This window comes from Phoca vitulina, unplaced genomic scaffold, assembly GCF_004348235.1.
Source record: "Phoca vitulina isolate PV1807 unplaced genomic scaffold, GSC_HSeal_1.0 scaffold30, whole genome shotgun sequence".
Lineage (NCBI taxonomy): Eukaryota > Metazoa > Chordata > Mammalia > Carnivora > Phocidae > Phoca > Phoca vitulina.
In genome coordinates this window covers 21,316,731-21,343,695 of record NW_022589733.1, presented here as the reverse complement: position 1 = coordinate 21,343,695, position 26,965 = coordinate 21,316,731, and the positions used below count along the sequence as shown (strand labels likewise).

Here is a 26,965-nt window from a genome sequence, read left to right as displayed (position 1 = left end):
TCCACAAACAAATGAACTACATACTCCAGGGGCATCCGGGAGAGAGGAGATTAAAGGAAGAGGAGGGGGGACGAGACGGAAAAGGAGAGTGCGAAGCACGCGGGGGAAAGGGGCAACACAGGAACACAAAGGTACACAAAAGCCACGACCGTAAGGGAGAAAAGCCAGGTGACAAGAGTCTAGGGGTAAGTATCGGGCTGCTGTCTCTGTCCATAAAACCTGCCCTCCAAAATGGGGCAGCTCTCAAAGAGAACCTTCAGTTACTAGAAGCCGCCAGCACGTTGCAGCTTCACGAGGAAGCAGGTGCCAACGCCCCTTCCAACACCAACCGGTCGCCGACCCCGCCGTGACACAGACTGTCACCCGCCCCCAGCCATCCCCAGCCCCCAGCTCCCAGCGATCCCATGCACGCCTTCCAGAGGCAGCCCGGGTCCTACCTTGTACAGCTTCAGGCTGGCCTCGTGCCTGGAGTTGACCGTGTGCAGCCGCAGCTTCTCCAAGCTGTTGGTGTAGTAGTCGCACGCATTGCACTTGAGGTGGACGGGGTTGCCGATGGCCACGCACTTGAGCCGCCACTCGTTGGCTTTGCCGCCCTCCTTGATGTGGGCCACCAGCTGGTACTTCTGCACGTGCTTGTCTGTCTTGCAGTGCAGCTGAAAGTTGGCCTTGAGCTGGGTGTTGTAGCGGCAGAGCTTGCACTGGTACGAGTCCCCCATCACGGCCTTCCACTCGTCCTCCGGGAGGCTGCGCTCCACGTTCATGTGCAGCCCCAGCATGTCCAGGTTATCCGTGGTGAACTTGTTGCAGACGGCGCACTGGAAGAGCTTCAGCGACGGGTCGTTGGTCTGGATGAAGCTCTCGCCCAGGTTCATCAGCTCCTCCGACACCAGCTGCCCGCCCCCGAGGCGCATGTCTAGGGGGATCTCACCGCCCACTGCGGGGAGGGGAAAGGAGAGGGGAAGAGCATCAGAGGCCAGGCTCACAGCACCAGCCAGCCTCCCCCACCCTCAACCCAGGTGTGAGGAGAAAAAAGAGCATATTTAAAGTGTTGCAAGGTGCTACTGACTGGGAACACCACCCCCTACCCTCCCCCTCCCCCAAAAAATCAACTTTATGTGTTCAGATCTTTCCCACGGACACTCTGAAATTTGCAGAAGGCTTTATGGTTTGTTGTTTTTTTTTTTCTTTTGGGAAAGAACACCCAGAACCATAATCTCTTGAATATTTCGATTCAGTCCCTCACTCAGATCCAAGAAAAGATAGGAATAAACATCGTTTACTGGACATAACAGAATCTGAAACTCCAGACCCCTAAAAGCTGGACGTTAGTTACAACTGCATTCTAAGATATGAAGCCTTCGTGGTAAATCAGAACCGGGCCCAGAATTTATCTACGGCAGTACAGCCCCAACAGAACGTCCTGCACTGTCCGATGATGGGCTAGTCACCAGCCACGGCTAAGTTGCAACCAAGAAACTGGATTTTCAGTTTTATTTATTTTTAATCCATTTACATTTAGATCGCCACATGTGGCTAGGGGCTACTGCGGTGGAGAGTGGACAGTCTCCCTAATTCCTCAGCACACCCCATGGGTCAATATTCTGTCTGCCTGTCAACGGGGCCAGCTCCTCCCACATGTCCCCAAGAATACGGTCACTCCCTTTTTCTGAGCCCCCATTGTGCACGAAATGTAGGTCTGCTACGGGACACGTCACATTCTCCGTTGTCATCAGCCACGTGCAGAGCCCTGTGTCCCCATCCCTCTTTAGGGCAGGCGTCAAGACTTCTCCTCACTGAACCTCTAGAGAGTGCCCGGCCCCCTGCACAGATGTTGTGCGGGACAAGGTTAAAAGGGAACCAAAATGGTACAGGTTCAGGAAGTGGGTCAAGCTGGGTAATGACATGCAAAGGTCAGCTCGCGAAGTTCCCAAAAAGAGTCTGAGGAAGCCCTGCTCCTCCCTCTCCACCCCGTTACTTCTCAGCTCATCACTGCCCTGCATAAAGCAGGGATAGGCTCTCAATCACCAGTGGGAAATTACTGCTGCAAACTCATTTCTATCGTGAAAAGGGCTTGGAAAGAGCGGTCTTCCCTCCATTCCCGAGCCGAACGCTGAACGCTGGCTTCTGTTTTCCGCCTCGCCCGCAAACACATGCGCACATGAGCTACTATGTCCTTCCTGCCCCTTCCCAACTGATACTCAGATTTGACCTTTTACATATGGTTGGGCTGAGGTTATTTTTTTTTTTTAATGACTGATTACAATCCAAGTTAGTGGCTAATCAAATAAAAGATTTTTTTTTTTTAATGATTTTCTTATTTATGCTACATGAGGCACCTCTGAGAGACGATCCGTTACAGGTTCTACTGAGCAGTCTGGCTGTGTTCGAAGCCTGTGGACAAACTAGCAAGCCACAGAAATCTTTTGCCCGTGCATTCCAGAAGGCTCAGGAAGCTTTCTGTTTGTCTTCTCCTTTGCCATCTCCCCTGATGAGAGGAGCCATAACTAAGATATTCTTTTTAGAACAAGGGAAAAAAAAAAAAAAGAAAGAAAAATAGGAGGGAAAAAAAAGCCTAAAAGCTCCATCCCTTAATGGGGACGAAGGCCAGGTAGCAGCCATGAAACACACACGGCGTTCAGTCAAAGCGGAGACTGCCCAGAGGGTAAGACAAGGAGCAAACATATATTTGTTTCTGATGCCAACCACCTGAACCATCAAATCTTCCCCATTTTTTAAATTTAACCTCAGCACATCAATATTGCTCTAAAGAGAAATTCAGCTGTCACTTGTGGGATGCCTGAGTAAAAATGAGAAATCCTCCGGACGCACAGAGGAAGTTAAGTCCCTATCCCCATTCCAAGCTCTTGAAATGCAAATCGAAGACCCACACAGAGGAGCAGTGGAATGAAGGTAAGAGGCAAGCCAAAACACCCTCCAGGAACGGTACCTTGGAGGAACAAACCCAAGGCTTTGAATCCTATAAATCTGTAGAGCCAGAAGGAACTAATTCAGCCCCCCAAGCAGTGAAGGAACCTCACCCCATGCAGAGGAAGTTAGGAAGAGAGCCCCGGTAAGTGAGAACTCAGCACGGGTTTACTCTTGAGCTACACTGGAGAGATCACCTCGTCGGCGAGGGGGCCTCCACGTCTAACACTAGAATTCACACCCTGGCACAAAAGTCTGCGTATCAGCACGTCGTCAGAGAGGCACGTGGGTTAAAAGACACCTTCTAGACTCCAAGGCAGAAGCAGAGGACCGTCCCCCAAATCTGTGGCCAGTCGGCTCCCTGGGAAACATGCAGGTGCCTCGCAAGCGACCTGACTGGCGATGCCGTGCTCAACTTTATCGTCTAAAGGGATGTCTGGAAGGATATTTCCGAAGGCCTCCAGCCTAGTATCTTATCTACAAATGGCAGCACATCCACCCAGACCAGACCCAAGGGTGTTGACCCTCTCCTTGGAGCCCTCCAGAAAGAAAGCATCCCCGGAATCAGCACCTGCTTGGTATCACAAAAGAGAAGGTTCTGTCGAAGGAAGTGTGACAACAGTAACTTTGTCGGCCGAAGTATATTTCACAAAACTGTTTCTCCCCCTGCAGAGCCCAGTCATACCTAATTAACACCTAGAGCCTTTTCACAAATGGCCTCATGAAAGATCAGTAGGGTTGCAGACCGAACTGAATGTTACCGCCCTTTCACATTTGCATACGTAACGTCACACGACTTACACTCTAAGCCTTTGGGCATGCGCTCCCGTACCCACACCCACTCAGACTTCCAGGATAAAGTACTTGTGACTCTCCATCTCAGCAGCTCTGTGGCCTACGGTGGGCGCTGGAGGTTTCCAGAGACTCAATCTGGCTGATAAGCAGTAACCCTGAAAATTCAAGGGCCTTTGCTTGGCTGACCTGGAGAAGGTCCTTGGAAGGAAAAGCTCTGTTCTCTTTAAAAAATAAAGTATGGATCTGCTATGTACGTCCAGAACACAGGGATCCATTCTTCTATCTCTTTTGCACCTGCCATATGCCCGTAATGCATGATGCCCTGCAGACTCACAGACACTTGTATAAAAAGCACAATATTTTTTTACTGCTTAATTCAAGCCTTAGTCAGAATTACTGGTTTTCAAGGTAATTAGAAAGATCTCACTTTGACCCAGTATGAACCCATCCGTTTTCTGTGTCTTCATTCCATTTACATTATATTTGATTTACTCCAAGATCTGCCTCCAAGATTTTAAATCTCCAGATGAGAAAACCCCAATTCCCATAGGCTTAACAAAAAAAAAAAAAAAAAAAGTCTTACAGTATGATGCCATCCCTTGGTGTGTATCCCCTATGGTTCACTCTGGGGACAAATAAGATGATTGATCCCTGTGCATCCATTATTAACCAGTTGGTAAAACATCTTCAAATCGTTTGGTAATAAAGGATCCACAGGTCAATATTACAAAATAGAAAACAAGATTAAAGTAGCAAGGATTCAAATTTAAATGCATAGCAGGAAAAACAAATTAAACGCTATGAAATATAACTCATCAGCAGCAATTAGCACTAGAACACCACACAAAGACATGCTAACTGGTGAGGCTTGGCCCCTGGCATTAACCTAAACCATGCCAGAATAAAGGTACTTGCTCACGCTTTGTTGCCGAGAACAACTTATTCTCAGGTCAGGAAGGGACTACTGTTTGATTCAGGCCACTGCCACCGGTCCCACGAGATTGGCAGGGTCGGGGGGACAGAGACCAGGCAGTGCCTGTCGGAGGCACAGGGGGGTGGGGGCAGGAACGACCCAACCATCACACTGGTCCTCGTGAAACTGATTCGTACCTTTTCTTGCCATAGAGGCTCTCCCCCGAAAGTGATCCTGATTCTTTTCATGCAAAGACTCATGGTTTTTGGCATCCAAATCCTATCCTCTTGATCCCATTCTAGGTCTATGAAGCTAGTTGGTTAGACCTGCTGCCCGGACACAGCCAACTCACCTTCTCTAACATGGGTGGTTTTTTCATGGTAAGAAAGGCTCTGTTAACCAGCATCTAACGGATATTAAAACTTTGCTTTCTCTAATGTACAATTTTAGAATTTATTCGTTCTTCATCTAGCACACCACTCCTTACGGTGCCCCAGGGCAATTTAATTCCCAACTATACTTATCACTGACAACTCACGCAAAACAGGAAAGAAAAGGAACGGGTCTCTTTCATCAAGATCCTCACGAATACACTGGACAAAGAACTTTGAGAAACCTATCTGGATGGCTCCCCGCTCAGCGCAGAACCAGCCTTTGGTTATTTGAATAAGGTACGCTACGGTTTCCAGTTGCTCTTATGGAGACGACTGTCCCTATTTAAAACTTGAGCTGCAAGTTTCCTGTAAGTTACAGCAAATATTTAGCGGAACCCAAAAGTTTCAGATAGCTGTGGCGATTTTTCAAACTGAGAAAGGGACGAAGAAAGAGAGGATGGGAAGAGAAAGGAAAGTGGACCAGATGCCAAACACCAGAGGCAACACTGAAATTTTCATCCCGGCCTGTGGAGCTGGAATATAATCGTGGATCTGCTGAATGCATACGATCCTCCACATGCACACGAGAAGGGGTGCTTGAGAAAAATATCTGATGGCCAGACACTCAAGTTCACACAAAACCAGTCTTGAGAAAATCACAAGCAGAGCCGAATCCACGGGACTTGACAGAATCAACTGGATCAACAGGACCTCGGTCTACTCTCACTGCTCCCCCGTTAAACTCAAGCCATCAGAACACACAAACACGCAGTCAGCCTCACCTAGAGCAGGCGTCACGGCGGCCATGGGCCCGGTGGGATCCAGCTGGAATCCGCTCATCATGAACTGGGCGTCCGAGGCGGTGCTGTCCATCTTCAGGTTGGGCAGGTTCATGTTCTGGGCCAGGTAGTACTGGTAGAGCTCGGCCTCGGCGGGCGAGGGCAGGCTGCCCAGGCCCAGATGTCGGCTGTGCTGGATCTGGGTCATGTTCTGCTGCAGGAGCATCATGTTGTGCATGTGCTTCTCGCTGGTCATGTGGATGCGCAGGTTCCTGGCCACGTTGGTCTCGTAATCGCACACCTCGCACCGCCAGGTGGGTTTGGTTTTTGGTTTGGTGGGCGAGGGGGCCCCGCAGGAGCTGCCGATGTTGGCCGCCGCGGCCGCCGCCGCTGCCGCCGCGGCCGCCGCCCCGGCCGAGTGGCTGAACACCTGCTCCCCCCCTCCGTTCTGCAGGTTCTGCATGTTGTTGAGATGCTTGTCGGACTGCATATGAATACTGAGGTTGCCTTTGGTAGTTGTGGAGTAGTTACACACCTCACAGCGGAAAGGCTTGTAACCACACGTGTAGCTCTCACCTCGCGCCAACCGCGGGTGGGGCTGCCCGCTTTTGCAGTAGACACAGGAGCCCCCCGGCTCCGGGTGCTTCTCCTTCATGTGTGCCTCCAGGGTCTGCTGGTATTTATAATGCCAGTTGCACTTGGGGCACTTAAGTGTCTTACATGAGTTACGAGAATGCATCATGGTCATGTGGCCGCCCAGCGAGCGGGAGGAGCCCAGGACCGTGTCGCATTTGGGGCACTCCACGCCGCTCCCCGAGGGGCATTCCCCAACCCCCAGCTCGCAGAGGGAGCCAGCGTGCTGGTGATGGGGGACAAAGCCCCCATCGTCGCCCTCTGTGCTTTCATTTGGTTCCGGTACTGTGGCATTGTCTTTATTGGCACTTTCGTCAGCGAAGTCCAGCCTCCTGCCGCCCTCTGCCACACTGGCCCTGACACCCTCACTGTTAAAGCTTAAACGACTCCTCCTGTCCGCACCATCAAAGACAACAAAGGAAGAAGCAGAATTAGAACTAGTAGAAGCTGCGCCCCTCGACAGGGTCTGGAGCACATTAGGCATTAAGGGGGAGTTAGAAATGCTTTGGTTTGAGAGAGCAAGGTCCTTTTTGCTGCTGCCTGCCGCGGCCCCAGACTCCTCGTGGGGCCTGTCCTCCAGATCGTCGTCCAACTCGCTTGGAAAGAGTCCTTTGCAACCCTCGTCCTCCTCCTCCTCCTCTTCCTCATCTTCCTCCTCCTCCTCCTCCTCCTCCGCCTCTTCTTCCTCCTCTTCCTCCTCTGCCTCCTCCTCGGCTGGCTCTGCTTTCTCGGAGAAGCAATCTGGATCGCCCACGTCTTGCTTCTCTCCTGCGGCTACCCCAGAGTCCTTGCCCTCTGAGGATTTGGTAGGACTGGAGGCCAGAGGCCCCAGGGGGACTGAGGTAATGGGGGTCTTCAGGACCGAGCTGGTGAGCCCGCCAAGGTTCAAGAGGGTGCTGGGGGTCAAGATGCCAGCCTGGGGCTGCTCGGGGCCCGCGGCAGAGCCGGCTGGGAGAGCCTCCTCCCCTTCCATTCGAATGCCACTAAATTTACCATAAAAACTGTGTCCGGGGCCTATGAGGTTAGCTGTGGAAACTAAAGGGTGTTGAAAGTTTTTGTTTTTTGGTTCCAAAAAACTTACAAGGGGTTCCTTGTCTTTGCCAATCCCTTGGATGATAGCGGAGATGTTCTTATTGCTAAGAATTTTCCGCTCATCTTCACTCAGGGTCATTCGATGGTCGTGCACCGCGTGGGTCACAAACGAACGGACGTACCCGAAGGAGAGTTTGCACAAGAAACACATCAGGATGGGCTTCCTCTTGCCGTAGAGCACGAAGCCATCGAATTTGGACAGGTCCACATTGTTGGGAACATCTTTGGATACGCAGGAGCTTTTGGCGGAGCCGTCGCTGTTCAGGTAATCCTTGTTGCTTTTGTGTCGCACGTCAAAAACGCGGAAGCTGTGCAGGACGGGGCTGAGCCCCGTCAGGGCTGAGGTATTCGGGAAAGCCTGGTCTGGGCCCTCAAACCATTTCCCGAAGGATGAGGCTATGTGGAAAGTGTTGATGATCTGTGGGTAGACTGGTGCAGCACAAGAAGGGTCCCCCTGTTTGCCCCCCGCCCCGGGGAGAGAGTTCAGGAAGAGCGAAGGGAGAGGCCCGCTGCCGCTGCCACAGGTGCCCCCGCTTTGGGTCAGCTGGCTCAGGCTCTCGACAATGTAGGCCGAGCCATCGGGCTGGTAGACGATCTCCCCAGCCAGGTTCTCCACATCACTCTCCTCGTCCCCCTCCTCACTGGTGTCGCTCCCGCTCTCCTCTCTCAGGGGGAGCGGGGGGCGCGCGCTGGGGCAGTGGTGCTCCATGTAGGTCTGTAAGCTGGCGAAGGAGGCCGAGCACTCGTCGCAGCTGACCTCCTTGCCGGCGGGCTCGGCGGCGGGGCCGGCCGGGGCGGTGCCCTCCGCGAGGCGTTCATTGAAGGGGGCCCTCAGGCTGTCCAGGGGCCCGTGGTTCTCGCTTGTGGACTGCTCCATGCTACTGGGTTTGTCGGGGAGGTGGGTGCTGTTGAGTTCAGTCCATTGCTGGTGCTGAGGGATACCGCACCCATTGTCCTTCCCCGAGACGACAGGCGAGTCACAGCCTTCCATGGTAAGGCCTGCGTGGAGCTTTCATTGCACCCAGTACGGATCGGACCTGAAGAGCGGAGGCAAGGGGGGAGAGGAGGGAGAGAGGGGGAAGAGAGAGAGAAAGGAAAGAGGTTAGGAGGGCCGAGGCTAGGTCCCGCACAGAGCACTCTAACAGGCTTCTGTCCACACCCACAACAGAGACCGCAAGGGCAGTGGGGACCCCAGCGATCTCCCCACGCCGTCCAACGAACGCACAGAAGGCGGCTGGCACCGGGGTCTTTAAGGCCAGGGTCTGTGGCAGGAGTGGGGAGCACAGGGAGGGGGGCACACAGGAGACTCCCTCTTGGTCTTCGGACTGTCGGCTGCTCTACCCCCTGGAGGCCAGTTTGAATTTCCGTTCTTTGCAAGCACAGCGTTCGAGTCACGGCCGGGCTACGAGCCACAGCAGAAGAGGAAGATCGCGTCACCTCGCCGGGCCGCGCCGAGGACACAGAGTGGCGGCCCTACTGCACACAGATGGCCAACACCAAGTCCGTGCTGACCGACCGCACTGTCCGTGGGCCAAGGGAACACCAGGGACGGATGGACGAGAGGAGGAAGATTTTGTACCCCCAGAAAAAGGACGGTAAGCCCGTGTGGGGACACGCTCGCTGATCTGGAGGTGAAGCTGCTGCCATTGCTCTTACTGGCCGAATGTCTAGTTTGAGGAGCTCAAAGGAAAGTGACTGAGGGCTGCACGGCTCAGAGAGCAAGTCCGCAGGGCACACACAGGCTCTACCAGCCCTCAGCGGGGCCTGTGGCTACATTCATCCTCTCCGGCTCCGGGAAGCACCATCCCATTTGACAAGCAGTAAAACTGAGGAGCTAACTGTAAGAACAGGCCCAGGGCCGCCCTGACACTGTGAACCAGAAGGCAGATCTCCAAAATCCCACCTCCTCCCCACAACCCACAGAACACCCTTGCTCGCGAGTGAGCTGGCTTCAGACTACGACTGTGACAGCACACAATCTCAGCCCGAGGTAGCTGGGAAGACTCTCGACTGGTCGGCTCCCCCTCCAGCAGCGTCGATCCTGCCCTGTCTGGACGGAGCCCAGTCACCACTGGTGTGGTGGTTTCTGCTGTCAGGGATCTTAGCGGCAAGCCGAGACGGCAACTGGGCTCGGCCAGCCCCCGTTCCACACCTGCCTCGTAGTTATTAGTAGCTGCTGGAGCAGCTGTCCTTCAGCCCTGGGGCTTTTCCGTTTCGTACTCCAAAGCGCCACTGAGCTGAATCTGCCCCCTGAGACTTCACCTCCCTGGGGAGGGAGGCTTCAGGCCACCCGCCACCTCTCTTGTTCCTGTGGTCACATCATCACAGGGGCATTCCTTCCATCCCGGCATGGATCCTAAGGCAACTCAGACTCTTGCACGGCCCTGATTGTTCGGCTGCAAAGCCCAGGCTGCCCTCCCCCCCCCCCCCCCATACACGCCTCCTTCCTGGAGAACACTTGTTTGCTTCTCCACCCAACATCTCATTCATACACATCGGATGAAGGTTTTGGCTGGGTTTGGTCTCTCTTTTCCCCCACCCTACCCCCATCTTCCCACTCCTTTTTTCATTTCTTGATTCTTGACTGCACAGTGAGCCAACAGCTCCCCCTCGGGAAAAGACAGGGAAGGCAGGTTTACCAGAAGTCTCCGGAAAAATAACTTTTTGGAAGAATGCGTCCTCTGTTTTGTTCAAAACACACACACACACACACACACACACACACCCCACCTCTCAAGCTTATAACCTCTAACTCCGTTACAACAAAGTTCCCTGTGCCTTAGAAAAGACACAGTGATTTTAAACGAAGATGACTACACTAAACCAAACCAAACAGCAAATGCAATGGGACTTCAGAAGGCTTAGCTGGGATACAGGTGAGAATCCAGGGTGGCTCTTCTTAAGGATGCGCCTGATTGGCTGGACGACATCTGATTGACAGCTCGGGCCAAAAAGGTTGGCAGGCCTGAAGGGGCGGGAGGGTTAACAGCCCGATTGTAAAATCAATGTCATAAATGCTTGGTAAGTTACAGGAACATGCTGGAAGGGGAGGCCACGATTGATAAAGGAGAACAGCTTTGATGCTTCACTAGGGACTTGAGTATCGACAGCAAAGCCAATCTCCTCTCCAGCCTAGGCTAGGCCAGAGAAACCTGCAAGCGTTTACCAATTAATTGGTGGGCTTTTCTTGCTCTGCTCTCCCCTACCTCCTCCTCCTCCACAAACCATTCAGCTAAATGACTGGGACTTTTAGAAACTCACCTAACTTTGTTTTCTATAGCCAAGCAAAAGGTGTCAAGAAAGGATGACACTGTGGCCACCTCCAAAAGCCAGATGACCCCATGGTGGTGACACTTGCCCCACGAGAGAGGCCACGTGGGATACCACTCATTCACAAGGAGTGAGGACAGCCCGTTAAGACACCAGTGGCCAAGAAGGATCCCACTTCACGATCCATGCTCTGGGCTTCCTTTCAATGCATGCTGGCCACGACAAGCAGAAACTTTTATAACCATGCTCAACAAAGTGTGGCTCAGGGACAAGTAGCATCGTTCTTCACCAGCGAGCCTGCGTAACACAGACCCTTGGGCCCCACTCCAGATCAGAATCTGCATTTTCACATGATACCCTGGGGACTGGCACTAAAGCTTGAGACGCCTTCACCAGATTAGCATCTTTTCCATGCTCTGTGCCTGGACTGCCGGGAACCAGGCGGAGGCAGTCTTGGATTCCCCCGCGGGTCCCAGAGAGGTGTAGGGACCAGAAGGGACCTGAGGACAGAGATGAAGCAATCTCTTAAACCTGCCCAATCCTTCAGCTCAAGGACCTCAGGCTATCCAGAACTCTCCCACCCAGCCGGCTGTCCCTCTCGCTCTGTTTATCAGCCAGTCAATAAGAAAAAGGTAGTTCTTACTTAAGGAGGCAGAAGTCAACTCGGCAGGTCGATCAGCACTCTGTCTGTAAACATGGTTTCCCGTAAAATCAATGATCTTCAGTTATAGAGGGCAGCCTGGGAACCCAGCGGGTCCCCACGCTCTCACACACAGCCCCCCCAGCAGCTCTGTTCAGACCCCCCAACCCCCAGCCCTGGCTCTGCTTCCCCTTCCTCGTCCTTCGCTCACGCCAGGGCCAGCTCACACATCACAAACCCACAACCCTTTCTGCGGCCTGCTTCTCTTCTGCTGCTTATGACCCCAAATTCCCTTATAAACACAGACACATTCTACTCATGACACTGCCCCCCCGCAATACTGTACTCAACATGGTTTTGGCGTTTATGTGCAGCGTTTTAAGAATTATGTTAAACTTCAGAAGAGCACATCTTTCCAGTAAGACAGTCAAAGGGAAGATACAGGAACAATCCAGATCTCTCCCATTCATGCTCTCTGCTTAGGGTTTAAATCTGCCACTTGAGAAGTCATCTTGTACAGAAAAGTTCCAACATCTTCATCAAGAGCCCTCACCCTTGCCCCTCCCAAGTTACAATTCCCTTGGAACCTACCTGTAAAGCCCCCTGCATCTTTGCTAACGGCAGTCTTTATTTTCCAAAGATTTTTCAAAATGATAAAACTCCGTATTACACTGGGCCCCGCCACCAATGAAGTCGTTCATCTCCCTCTTTCGACTGAGAAGATGTGAAAGGACAGTTTTGTTACATTCCTTTAAGGAGACGGGGCTGGGTCTAACGCAACAGTTACTGGGAAGCTGGGGGGGGGGGGGCGGGATACAGTTATTAAGGAGGGGAGGGGGTTCCTGCTGTTGCTCCAGCACCCAGAGAATTAAACATGAACAGTCACACTGTGTAATTTTAAATTGTTAATTAGCACAGGGTTAATTAGGCGGTCCTTTCATAAGAGGCTGTTTGGCAGAAAACCAAGAAAAGAAACAAAGGGGAAGAAAAGAAAAACAGAATCCAGACTGCGAGAAACTGTTGCCTCCGTGAGTAACGCACACGGCTGTCGCCTCCGTGAGTAACCCACGCGGCATCGCCAGAGAGAAGTGACCCAGCAGGCGCGCCATTCTCCAGAAGCAACCTGCTCTGCTGGAGGGCAAGTCAGGGGGAGCACCATTTTCCTGAAGGCAATCAGGCAAGAGGTCTCAAAAGCCTCAAAAAATGCACATGCCCTTTGACTCAGCAATTCCCCCATTCGAGGAAATCACCCAAGATACACACAGAGATACAACATTATTCACCACAACATTTTTAACAGGAAAAAAAATTGAAATAATCTGGCAAAACAAGGGGCTCTCCGAATAAATTACAGTGCATAGAGTTCCACAAGACATTATAAAACATCACTGTTTAAAGAAACTACTTACAGGCATGGGAAAATGATCACATGGGATGCTAACTGAATAATGCATATATAGGTTTGCATATGGAAATACATGAGATTTGTATCAGAACTTTTAAAATGGTAATTGCTAGGGGATGAGGTTATGGGCAACTTCATTTCGTCCTTGGTGCCTTTCTTTCCCAAAGCTTTTTAAAATGAGAACCATCCTGAGGGAAGTCATCCCTCCTTGAATTAGGCATCACGTTAAGTCCTGCAGGGACTACACCACCTTCCTAGCCACGGTGTGAGATGGGTATCACTTATATCCCCATTTTAAAGACGGGAAAACTGAGGTTGTGCAAGTTATACAGCCTAAAATCTAAAACCCTAAGCTGACTGTGCAGTCTGTGTTCTGAGCCACTCTACAGCATTCTTTTTTTTTTTTCCTTTTTTCAAGATCATATTTATTTGACACACACACACACAGAGAGCATAAGCAGGGGGAGCGGCAGGCAGAGGCTGCGGGAGAAGCAGGCTCCCCACTGAGCGGACAGCCCGACGTGGGACTCGATCCCAGGACCCCGGGATCATGACCTGAGCTGAAGGCAGACGCTTAACCAACTGAGCCACCCAGGTGCCTGACATTTTTCTTTAATGTCTGTTTCTCAAAGAGAACTTCAGAACACCCTTATATCCGACATTCAAATTCAATCTTTATGGACCTGGGGACTGTTCTAAGATCCTGGGAATCCAGGACTGCCATGTAAAAACCACATGCCCATTCACACACATACCCCTCTCTAGGAGTGGTAGGGGAAGGAGAGTTACTTGGAGGTCTTCACACGGGAGAAGGGGTAACAAGAGTGGGGGCAGGTGTTCCAAGGAGTTGAATGGTAGGCCCATTACCCTGATTTTTTTTTTTTAAGAAAAAAAGGAGGATTCCGAGGCCATAAACCAAAAAATGTATTCATTCATTCATTCCTTCCATATTTACTTTGCACCTACTATGTGTCAGATGCTAGGGAATCAATGATAAACAGATCTTAGTGTATATTCTTGCTGGGGAGAGACCACAAAGAAAGAGAAAGTTAAGTGACGAAAAGCACTCAGAAATAATATAAAGCAAGAGAAGAGGAAAGAATTATGTGTGTGCACATCCTTTTGGATAAAGTGATAACTAGATTTAAAAAGACATGTTGTATATTATACAGTGCAAGTTTCCCACAGTTTTAGAACAGAGTCAACAACTGCCGAATTAAAAAAAAAAAAAGGAGGTCCTGAGAAATTAGCAATTAGCTGTTAGGTTCAGTAAGAACATTCACATAAAATCAACTGAAAAATAGCTGCACTTAGATTCAATGATCTGAGAAATGCATTAGAGAAGACTTCTTGATTTTAATAAGGTATCCCAAAGTTTATCATCTCTTCATATCCATAGCAAAATGTCTTTGAGATAATAAAGTCTGGCTGATTTTATGGCTGGAAGAGGCAATTGCCTCAAGTATCCTCTCAAAGGTCAGTGCATCTAGCGGCATGCCTCAACCTTCTGTCTTGTCCCGGGTTCCCTTCACTTACATCAACAGCTTAAGGGACAAGACCAAGCACACACAAACAGTATGTGAAGTACATAAAGCTAAGAGGACTAACTCCTGTGCCAGACGGTGGCATCAAGACTCAAAATAAGATCTCAGCTGGTGGGAACAACAGGCGCAAAGAAACAAGACGAAGTTCTGAAAGACTGAGTATGAAGCCCCATATTTAAAGCTCAGGCAATCAGTAAAACCAAGAGAGACTGGAAGAGACTTGGATTAACAAGAGTTCACGCAAAGAATACTTGGGGGTGTCACTTCACTACAAAGCACAATGTTGACATGGCAGCCAAAGAGAGAAATAGGACCTCCAGGCTACAGGACCACACCACAGCTGTGGAAACTCAGCAGGGTTCACATCCCCATCCTTTTCGCTCTCTGCATGAAGAATGTCATGATCCACTCAGGAGAATCCTGTAAGAGCCTGGTCTTACAGAGCAGAGCGTGGTCACATGGCTGCCCAGCAGCAGTTCGGGAGAGCAGAAGAGACAACTCCCATTGTAGGGCAAGGCGACGACCCTCAGCTACGCCTGCTACAGCAAGGAGGATTAGTTACATGTGTTCTACCGAGCTTCAAGGTTTAACTACGAGTCATGAGGGAACCTGAACAGGAATTCAAGTTCGGTTTCATAGAAAAGAAAGTCTTTCTCAAGATTTTCAAAGCTCTCAGATGGAATGTGGACTCTGTGAAATACTGCACTCCCCAGGTTCAGGAATGGAGGAGGGGATTTTGCTGTAGCCAAAGGGTCCCATCAGCAGCCTCCCAGGCCCATGAAAGGTGAAGACGCCTGGGTTATCAAGTGGGTTCCTCAGTCAACTTTAACCTCCTTCTCTGTGATCCCATAATAGCACTTTGCATATGGAAACACACTGTAATTCTTGCATTATCACACTGCTCTAATTATCCATTGGTTGGTCTATCTCTGCCTCAAAGCTGTTCCACGTCTCATTCATCTGTCTTCTCCACCTCCAAGATGTCATATATGCTTAATAAAACTGTAGGGAAAATTAAGGTACTGGGAGAAATGAGAATAGTTGAAGAGGGGGGAAAAAAAGATGATCCCTGAAGATGGTCTGTTTCTTTTCCTCTTAGTTGAAGAAACATCCTTTCTCCACCAAATGGAACTAAGGCTCCTTGAAGAAACAGCCAATACTTGAGCCTGGAGCATCTTTGTGAGCCAGAACATAAGGAAGTGCTCGAAGAATGAAGAGAGTGTGCTAAAAAGGACAGAGGAGCTGGCTGCAGGGTCCCCCACTTGCTCAAACTGGGACAATGTGAGCAAGAAAATTACATGAGAGTAAAGGTTTACGACCCAATGTATAAAATAAGAATCCATAATTGCAGACTTTTCATAAATTTAAAAAAAAATGTGGGATTAGGGAAAGTTCTTCCTTCGAACAGAAATGCAACTAATAAATGCAGAGGGAATTATGGGGTTAGAAAATCACCATTTGGGAACCATCATAATAATAACTCATTCAAGCAAGAATCAATGGATGCTAAAACTGGTGGATGAAAAGTTTGAAGAGTAACAGGATATTTACACAGTCTCAAAGTATCTTCCCACAAGATACTTATTAATTACAGAAGGAAAAACAATAACTTTACAGTGGAGAAACCTGGCAGACACCACCTTCACCACATGATCAAAGTTAACATCACCGGGAATGAGGCAGACATCATGTGCCTCCCGAGAGGATACACCGAGAAGAACACAACATCCCTTCCCTGACATTCCTGCCAAAAATGCAAAACCTGAATCTAATCATGAGGGAACATCAGACAAATCCAAATTGAGGACAGTCTACAAAATGTCCCATGCGCTTCAGTTATGTCAGTGTCATGAAACGGAAAGACTGAAGAGCTGTTTCAGATTAAAGGAGTTAAAGAGACATGACAAACGAACCTAACACATAATCTGGAATTTTTTTCCCCATAAAGGGCACAATTGGGGCAATTGGCAAAATCTGAATAAGGTCTGTAGGTCAGATAATTGTCGTAGGTGACTGTTAATTTTCTAATTTTGATAACTATGGTGTGGTGATACACCTTTTCCTTTTCCAGGAAGAACACACTGATATATTTAGAGATGATGTTTCAGTTTTCAAGTGGCTTAGGAAAAATCAGTAAGAGCGTGTGTGTGTTCAGACACACATATGTACATATAGACAGAATAGGAGATAATGTTAACATGAGGTCTGACTGAAGGGTATACGAGAAATCTATGTTCTATTATTACAACTCTCCTGTACATCTAAAATTATGTCAAAACAAGGAGGAAAAAAAGTAACTGTCCAGTGCAAGACTCTCCATATTGAACCACAAAATTACACGTGAACAGCCAACCCACCCTGATCCCCATATCCTTATTTTCCTGTAAAATTCATTGTTGGCACAGCTTCAGGAAAGAAACAGGCTGCTACGCTGGACAGGGAGGTGTAGACAGAAAGACACAGAAAGTGGGCTTCTCTTCCCCTAGATGAGTGGTTCTAGACAGAGCTCTCTAGTTGGAGAAGACAAATGACCTTTCTAGCTTGGGCAGAATTTCAAGTATCACACATCGAAAGACATTTACCCAAGACATCCACGATCCTGGATCAGGGCAGATTTCCCTAACTTGGTGAATGCGGTTCTAAATATAAGGACAAGAGCAGGAACTGTAAAAAGAAAAGAACCCCAGCAACCTACAGAGGGTGAGCACTGCTACCTCTAGACTAAAACATATTAGAGAGAAAACACATGGCAATGAGTAAACCATCCCCACATCTCCCCGCCCCCAAAAACACTCAAAGGCAACCCAGATTCTGAGATAAGTAGGAAACTCATTCAAGGGGCAAAGAAATAATACCCTCATCTGTTTAGCTTAGAATCCACTGAAGAACCATATCCAATCCCATTCTATGCTTTCTACAATAACTGTATTTGTAATATTGCTACTGAGTCAAAGTCAGTAAGTGTGAAAGCATAAAAAGGTGAGATTCCATCAGCTTGGTAGCAATTCCCCTGAAGAATTATTCTGTAACTATGGCAAAGTCAGGGAATACACACATGCTTGAACAGGTCCCTCGTGTTGCAGGGGGCCCATGGCCTGGAAGGCCCAGAGAGTCGCCCAGGCCCTGGGCTTCATGTCTTGCTAATGAGTGCATCTGTGCTCTTTCCAGCGTGAACATAAATCAGCCTGGAAGTGAAAACTGCTAGCTCAGTCCATTCTGCAGGGAATCCACAACTACCGCGATATTCTGGTTGCAGTCGAGTCATGGAGGGGAGGAAGAGGGTGTTGCAAGATCCGGAGCAGAGCCAGGCAAGGAACCCAGTCTGTGTGTGTTGGAAAAAATGAGCTGCTATTTGAGGAACCCAATTTCTTACCAACTATGTGGATACACACATGGTTCGACAAGGACCAAAGCCACGAATACAGTTAAAAAAAAAAAAAAAAAGGCAAAACTACCCAACTATTACTTAGGCTTGTTCTGAAAAAGTATCTGGGGCAATTCAACCAGTTATTCAAGTAACTGCATCCCAGCACTTAGGTAAGTACCTGCCTATGGCTTTCCACCACGTCCTGAAGACAGACAAGCAGCATCTTTGGCCATCGCTGGCCTGAATGGTTCCCTCTTGACCTCGATTTAAACCAGGAAGCACTGGGGTGCCTGGGTGGCTCAGTCATTAAGCGTCTGCCTTTGGCTCAGGTCATGAGCCCCGCGTCGGGCTCCCTGCTCAGCGGGAAGCCTGCTTCTCCCTCTCCCACTCCCCCTGCTTGTGTTCCCTCTCTTGCTGTGTCTCTCTCTGTCAAATAAATAAATAAAATCTTTAAAAATAAATAAATAAATAAACCAGGAAGCACTGAGCCCCTTCCCAGATGTAAAGCAGCATCTCCTTTCACCAAACACAGCAGCTGCCCTACTCCCCTACCTCATCAACCGCCCCTCCTACCTCGCAGGTGCACAATTCACCCAGCCCATCCTTCCCCATCCCCTGCTGCCTTCCCAGCTAAATGGGATACCTTCCCACACTGACTGTAACCAACTACTTCAGTGTTTTCTTTGCCAGCACCCAGAACTTTTTGTCTCTTCCCAATTTCCTCAAAACCCCCCTCAAAAGATCCTATTTCTGATCTCTCAGTTCTTGCTGCTCGGCTGCCGAGCAAAAGCTTGAAGAGGATGTAAAAATGTGCCATCTGGGCCCATTACGGTTTCAATCTGGCATCTCATGATGTTAAATTTATTTTAAATAATTTCTCCTGATTAAAGTAGTATGAGTTCATTACCCAAAAAAAAAAAAAAAATGAATATGTGCAGAAAGACTCACTAGCTAAAATAAAAATCACCTATAATTCCACCAGCCAGAGAGTCACTGGCAGGCAAGATAGTTTTTAGGGTTTTTTTCTCCTTCTGCATGTCTAGAGATGCAGATCTTCTTCACCAACCTCAGACCGCACCATTCCTTAAGTGAGCCGCCCTTTTAACTTCATCTAGCATGAAAGTTTTCCATGACATTAAATATTCTTTGGAAGTCAGAATTAATGGCTACAGAGATACTGCATCCTTTGGACATAGCATAAATCCACTAAATTCTATTACTGGACCTTTAGGCAATTCCTAATTTTGCTGTTAATGCTGCAATACACTCTTGTAAATCTTTGTAGCTATGTTAACAAAATAACTGACATAAATAAGTAACAGCTCCAATGCTACCCACTTAGTAGGGACAGGCATGGTTCTAAGCACTTTTAAAATATATATCGTTTCATTTGATCCTTGCAATGACCCATTTTACAGATGAGGGAGCTGAGGCTTAGGTTAAGTAACTTATGTAAGTCCCATACTAGCTAAGTCGGTCTTTGAAACTAGGTAAGTCGGTCTTTGAAACTAGGTAAGCCTTCCTTCCTAAAACCTAGGATCTTACCCAGGACATGACATCTCTCTTTCCTTAGGACATACTTCTAAAAGTAGAATTGCTGGCCTAAAAGATAACAATAGGTAAGGTTCTCTGGCATATGCCAATCTAATCTCTAGGAAAGCCCTTCCAACTCATGCTCAATGGCATGTGAGCGTCAATTTCCCTGCCCCTTCATCAATAGTGGGTATTATCTTGTTCAAAAAAAAAAAAAAAAAAAAGTCAATTTGGCAGGCAAGAAATGATATCTCATTTTAACTTAGATTTTCTCCTAATAAGACAGGGCCCATCCGCAGATACTTATTGGCAATTCTTATTTCTTCTGTGAATTGCCTGTTAGGTCCGCCGCAGGGGTGTACTGTCCTTTCCTTGATGGTGAGTAAGAGGGCTTTGTAGGATTTTACTGGTGATATCTCCCGCTCAACTCTCTATCACATTCCACTATCCTCGAGCTCCTGGATCAGAGTCTGACCCACTCGCATTGCCAGTTGAGACAACGCTCTGTCCTTCCTTCCAACAATCTGTCCTCGGCTCCTTCAAAGAACTGGACTCTGCCCTCTGCTTCACCTGCCCAGCACCGTCTTCTAGAGCCGGATGAGTCTCTCCTCTGTGAGTTTACAGAGAGGTCGACAGCATTTCTCCAGTTCTGAGTGCAGTGGAAGCCACTGTGGAGCTTAGTGATGATCCACACAGACGCCAGGACCCCTCCCAGAAGGCAGCATCACGGGCTCTCTGGACATCAGCTCAGCTGGGTTAGAAGGCCCTGTGGCTCCAAGATTCCGTCCCCTCTCCAAGGTCACCAACGCCCCCCTCAGAGCAGCCAGGGGCTCCTCTTCTTTCAACGTCTTCAATCTCTCCTGCATTCGGAATGGCCAACCACCCCACCTTGAGACCTCCCCTTCATTTCCCTGACACGCTTCTTTGGCTCTCCTCCTACCTCTCTGATCTCTTCGTTGTCTGCCCCTCTTCCCATTCCTACAGCTCTCCACGGATGTGCTTTCCCACTTATTTGGTAAGACTCCCTATGACTTTAACGCACAGAAACCTTTCCTCTCTGTTCTCCTCCAGTCTTTAACCATTATACTCCCCGCCTCCCCCTTGGCTCTCTGCTCTTATCTCTGTACATCAGCTACCTTAACTACTTCTGTGGTTTCAATTACTGAAATTATGTGTTGACTCCCAAAACAAGAATATCCATTCCTGACTTATCGCTTGCGTATGGGCCTCATATTTTCAGCAGACCACAAGATGTCTCTAAGTGGCCAGCCTTCCATCACTCAACACTCAGCATGGCTCAACACCACTGAACGGAAGTGCCCCTCACTGACCACTCTGGTCTCTCTCGATGGAACTCCTGGTACCATCTTTGATTCCAGAAAACAGAAAGGAAAGATCGGTCTAGCCTTCCCAATGTCATATTCATGCAGTGCCTTTCCCCTGCAAGAGCCAAACGCCAAAATATTCAAACTTACACCCTCCACACTGGTTTTAAAATAGTCTAGAATCTACCCCTATGCGACTACTCAATCATCTCTCTTGCTTCCCTCCAAGAGAAGGGTCTCTCCCCATCATCTCCACATTTTTATGCATTCTTGCCGCTGTCCCTGCAGCCCCAAGCCCTTTGGATGTCCTTTCTCTGCCTCAACATTTACCCAAACCTTGGACATCCTTTAAGAAGCTCAAGTTCCACCACACAGGAAGTAAAATCCCCTCTGATCACTCGAGCCCACGAAGACCTGTCTCCTCTCAGTACTACCACAGTAATCACCACCACACTGTCACTAAACTGTCGCTCCTTGTGTCACGTGGGTCGCTTTCAGCTCTCCAACTTGACGGAAAGCTGCTTGAGGGCGAAAATCAGCTTGTATTTGCCTTCATCTCTTAGTGCAGTGCTGAGCACGCAGTATGGACAAAAACTTGATGAGCAGCACACTTTTTCCAGGAAACACCGTAAGTAACAGCGGAAGTGTGCTGATCTCAACACTGCAGGGAATTAATCACCAAAGACCCAATCATCCTAATTCTGAGGCTCGGGTACAATACTTGAGTACTTTAGTATTCTGTGGTTTATAGTGTCAATTTCCTTTTCCAAAATTACAGAAGGCCTGAGATCTACGGAGGCAGCCTCATTCTGGCTACCTTAAATAGTTGGTCAAGGAAACAGAAATCCAGGAAGCCAAGCAAATCCATAAGTACAATTCTGTTTGGGGCGGTGGGCGGGGGGGGGGGGGGGGGAGGCAGGTATGGACCATATATGGACCATATACCAGTGATTGCGTACAAGGTTTCTGCCTCATGAGCACTGTTATCAGAGCCATGCTCACTAGTTTAATAGGACGAGGAGTCTACTGGGGTTCTTGAATTCTTACTAGGGAGTTCTCTGTAGAACATTTAATGCGAACAGCAGGACCACCTGTTGTAGCTCAAGGCTGCACACATCCGAGAGAACCCGAACTTGGGCAGATTCTTTGTTAGCACTTGCTGTTTCAGGAAGGAATGCAGGTAGAAGCAGCCTCAGGCCTTGAGCCTCCTTTTATACAGATCTGATCTACGTGGGAACAGATGAACAACATATCACAGCTGCTTTTCTCTGGTCTGGGGCAGCACCTGGAAAACCCCATCCGACTTTCCTGGAGAGAGGAAATCCATGCTCTCCAGTAAGTCCACCACCTGTTGTACCCGGGACAATGGGGAAGGCCGGTACCGGTGAGGCGAGCGGTGGCCTTGAGGAAGCAAAGTCTCCCTCAACTGGCATCTCTGGAATGACTCTTGGAAAGGAGCGTCTTTCCCTCTTAGCAGGAAGAAAGCCACACGGTGGGCTCACCAGCGGCAGTGCACTCTGGCCCAAGGCTCTGGAATTGGCACCATGACAAAACAAACAAGGCTTGCCCTTCGAAGGCTCATGAATGGGGTCACACACACACACACACACACACACACACACACACACACAGGGCCTCTCACCAAGGCCAGCGCAGCAAGTTCTTCAGATCTTCCCTGGCTCATTAGCATAAACGGTCTTTTCAGCAGCTGGGAGCAAGACGCACCACTAACCAGAGCAGGAATGGAAGCTGGAAGGCCCAGCGCCTGCCGGTGGCATGAACAGGGGGTCACCACGCAAAGGTGAAACCACCACAAAGGGTGCTTCGGGAAGGATGTGTCTTGGCTGGATGCCCTCAGATTCCCCTCCAGGTTGCGTTTGCCAAGCGATCCCCCAAATTCGTATTTGGAGGGCACATGTAGACACTGATTCTGCCACAGAAGTCCCCCTCAACGGCTTCCTCTTACTCAGCTGAAGATGTGAGAAGTGCATATTTCCTACTGGGCAGTCCTTAAATCCTAGTGGCCTCAGGAGTGATTTCAAATTTCAATTCCCTTCCTTATGGCCAAGTGGAAAAGCAGCAGGAATGGTCATTGGGGCCTTGGAGGACTTCAAGATAGAACTGAAGAGAGGCACAGTCTGTTTGCCCTCTGAGTGTGCTCAAAGCACTTCCAAATTCCAAAGCTTAAAACACAATTGGGTGGATATGAGACCGAATGACATGTCCTACTCTCCACAGCCCCTTCTCCATCCCACGTGGTATTCAGGAAATCCATTATGTGCACTGTTACTTTTAATCGAGAAAAACAGATTGAGACATATTTACCAGTGGCCACTTCAAAGAGTGGCCCTGGGAATTCGGCAAAACAACAAAGGAAAACTTCTTCTTCAAGTGCAAGGATCCAAGAGTTCACACTTCCTTAACCCTCCGGAAACCACCCCAAGAACTAAGCGACTGTGGGTAATAATTACACCCTCTCAAACTCAGCAAAAACAAAAACAAAAACAAAAACAAAAGAGGCCCAGATGGTCTGTCTCCTCTCGTTGTTCCAAATGCAAATGCTGCTTTTGGGTCAATGGCTGCTGTGAAGCCTCACCAAGGTCCAGTTAAATAGGCCTTGGATTAATTGTGCTTGAAAGTTTCTTATCCAAGCACTGCTAAGACCGAACAATTGAGTTTGGGAACGAGTGTGGTTACATATTTTTCCTTAATGGCTTCCTGAACACCCTGGTTAGGTCTGATCCCTGGGGGCGAATTGCCAGTTCAAGTCATAAAACGTGATCAATGTAGATCAAGACCCTGTGCTAAGTGTCTGAGAGGAGAGAGGAGAAACGTATTTGTCCAAACACACAAACATATGAAAAATGCATGTTAGCAGAAAGAACTTCGGCTTCCGTTCTGACCAGGCATCACCTCTCCTTTCGCCCCTAGAGCTCTGCTCATCCCGCCGGAACTTTCAGACGGCAGTCCTAACCTTGCACAGTTGTAGAAACTGTTCTTGCCTCTCCACAAGATCCCTATATGAAGCCAGGCTAAGATCAAGCAAATCCAAGCTGGCCAGTTCATGGGCCACAGTAATACAGAGGCTGCTGGGGTTCTGGCCCTAGTGGTCTTCGTTTCAAGCTCCTGTGCCGAAAACATAGCCCCAAAGTCACCCAGTGCTCTAATGATTTTTATGCATTCCGGCAACGTGTATTTACGGAGGCCTACAATATACACAGCATCGCTCCTGGCAAGACAGAGTCCTCGTATTGAGCTTTGCTCTCATTAGGGTCCAGACGTATGAAATAAGAACCTGGACAGTGACAGGATGCTGGGAGGGACAGAGTCGGCCCTTCCCATGGCCACTGGATTCACTGTATCCACACAATTATCTAGGCTATTGCCCCCCGCCGTTCCAGAGTCTTCTGCTCGACCGCCAGAAACTGTCCTTCTACTAACCAGATGTACGCAGTGATGACCTCTGATGTCCACGCCACTGAAAACCACGGTTTGACTATTGCAACACATGGTTTGGCAGGTTGTGCAACTGCCCTGAGACCCTATGGTGCTGGGGACATTGCCGCCCCCGCACTCTGATGTATCCCTACTACACCCCCATAGGACTAATCCCTCGCCCTCAACCCACAAGGAAGTCAGCAATTAAAGGACTAGTAGGGATGTCTGAGATCAGCCGTTTCCCAAGAGCCCAGAATTTTCCCCCACCCTGGCCTGAAGGACATGCGACGTTACCAGCACCAACGAAATGGCTTTCATTCGAGCATTTATTTTCCTCTGATGCTGTCAAGCTGACAAGAGAGGAGATGATCCCATGTCTCCTGGCTCCTCTCAGGTGATCCAACAGGTTTCCCGCACCCTCGCTTGCCCTTTATATTCCCCATCCTGGTTTCTTTGGCCTCGGTTGCTCCTTAGGCTGGACTCCGTGACTTTATAGGCTCCACAGGCTTAAGTGGCAGAATATTCTGGAGGCGGTGTTCAATCTCCCCTGTTGTTACCAAGAGGTGCTGGGGTTGGCGTGTACCCATGTTCACTGCAATCCACAGGGAGGTGGCCCGGACCAGCTTCCACACGACCAAACAATGCCCTTTCATGGAGCCTCGTGTTCTTGACACGGTACTGGGCGTTTCAGAGACTAATGTGGGGCGGGTTGGCTGGGAGGTGGGGGGGGGGAGTGCGGGGCAAGTCTTGTTCTCAATGGCCTGATAAACTAAAGCATCAAGTCTACAAATTCAAATGAACCAGCTCTGCAAAGCCTATTCACCAACCTTACCTCGGCTTCCAGCTATCTCCCCCCCTCCCACCCCGACCATCTGGTTCCCTGTCTCAGGCCAGTGGGAGAAGCTGCAGTGTCTAGAATTCCTCTGGTGTCTATCTGCGGGCGACTCGGGAGAGAGAAAAAAGCAAATGCAACCCCAGAATATGCCTAGCACACAGCAATTCTACTGGCCTCAGAAGTAGGGCAGGAAAAACCCTTGCTTAATTTTAAATCATCCACATGTAAGAGGTGGAGAAACTGTTCAGGGGATGTGAGGGGAAAAAAAAAAAAGAAGGACGAAGAAAAAGGACTAGGAATTTTTTCTTTTCTTTTCCTTTTTTTCTTTTCTTTTTTTTTTTTTTTTAAGGGAATCTTTCCTAAGCATTAACTACCCAGCCCTTTCTGCCTCTGGGATGGAAAGTGTTACTCAGCTGCAAGGCCTCTTGCTAATTGTGGGTTTTTATTTTTATTTCCTATTACCCTCTCGCACGCCTGATGAGATTATTTTACCGGAACTGACACAGCTGGAAGCAGCGGCCATACGTGGAGCCTCTGAGGAGGTGATGCAATTTCATTTTCATTGATCAGAAATCAGCAGGGCAGTAAGTGATGGGAAATTCCATTAGAAGAAAACTTGCAAGCCATGAGCCTCAACTTCCTCGCCACACCCAGGACCCCCCAGGGGTCTCGCCTTCCTCTGGACTAAGTCCGCACGGAGCAGAGGATGGGAAGTGCTCTCTTCAACATGGCAATGAGAAGATAAAGGCCACGCGGCTGGCTTGGGAGAGCAACAACAGAACTCCTTTAACCAACGAGGGCATCTCAGTTCTTCTCTGTCCATTACAGAGAAGTTTTCCAGGGACCCAGAAGAGGGGCACTCAAAATCAAGCCCCAGAGTGCCTCAAAACCAATGCTTAAAGGATCCCTTTCCGGGCGCCTGGGTGGCTCAGTTGTTAAGCGTCTGCCTTCGGCTCAGGTCATGGTCCCAGGGTCCTGGGATCGAGCCCCACATTGGGCTCCCTGCTCAGCGGGAAGCCTGCTTCTCCCTCTCCCACTCCCCCTGCTTGTGCTCTCTCTCTCACTATGTCTCTCTCTGTCAAATAAATAAATAAAATCTTAAAAAAAAAAAAAAAAAAAGGATCCCTTTCCAAGTGTCAACCAGTAAGAGAAGAGAAGGCCGCTGCACAATAGTTAAATGTATCCCCCAACCACCTGTAGACATTTTCCTGAAGGCACCTACCATTTGTGAGTGCTCACTGTGTACCAGGCCCTACCCTCCGTGCCCAGCACGCACAAACTCCGATCCTCCCCTAACACTCCAGGACCAACATCCAGCCCTCTTCTCTCTTGGACAGTAGAGGAGGCAGAGTTCCAGGGAGGTGAGGGAGAGAGCCAGCTGGGACCAATGCCTTCCTGAGGGTTCGCGAGGCTCTTAATCGCAAAGGAAGGCTGAGTGAGACAATCAATGAGAAAACATGCTCACTCACACTTGAGTTTTAAGAGAAGATGCAGCACATCTGATTGTCTAGTCTACTTTCTTCCAGAGATGGCAGTTGACAGATTCTGATTCATCCATCTCCATCATCCCAGACATCCCCACCACAGCCTTATGTCCACGGCTAGAACCAGAAGTGAACTTCGGAATGCACAGAATGGCTACTGTTTTAGCAGTTAAGATGCCCCCACCCCCAGCTGTTGGCCCAGCAAGTATTACTTCACTCACCAAAGACCTATGGAGAAAAAAACAACAACAAAAAAACAAAACAAAACAAAAAACAAAAAACATCAAGGAGCTACTCAGGAAGACAAGTTCTACAAAAAACAAAAACAAAAACCAACAAGCAAAAAAACATTGCTGGCTGAGTGGCTCACCAGCCTTTCTTGGGCTGTTTTGCCATATGAAACGTGAATTAGAGCAGAACCAGGCCATCATCAACAAAATTAACACTGCTCCAAACAACTCTTTGCCACTAAAATAGGAGACTTTTAAATGCAAAAACGATGACAATAGGTCAAACCAAAATCTATCCGTAAGCTTCTTCTGAGCATCTAACCTGTGGCTCAACAAAACAAACAATACATGAAGAAGGGGCCCCTGGCCTCCATGAGCGCACA

General features: G+C 49.0%; 1 protein-coding gene across 2 annotated transcripts in view; it reads right to left on the bottom strand.

Moving 5' to 3' along the window:
* ZFHX3 (zinc finger homeobox 3) overlaps positions 1–26,965 on the bottom strand; it is a 234,171-nt gene that overhangs the window by 149,309 nt on the left and 57,897 nt on the right. For both annotated transcript variants that reach the window (XM_032424047.1, XM_032424048.1), the window contains exons 2-3: positions 5,790–8,548; positions 438–934 (exon numbers count right to left, since the gene is read on the bottom strand). In XM_032424047.1, the coding sequence (XP_032279938.1) occupies positions 438–934; positions 5,790–8,502 (3,210 nt within the window). In that variant the 5' untranslated portion in view covers positions 8,503–8,548. The remainder of the gene's footprint in view (positions 1–437; positions 935–5,789; positions 8,549–26,965) is intronic.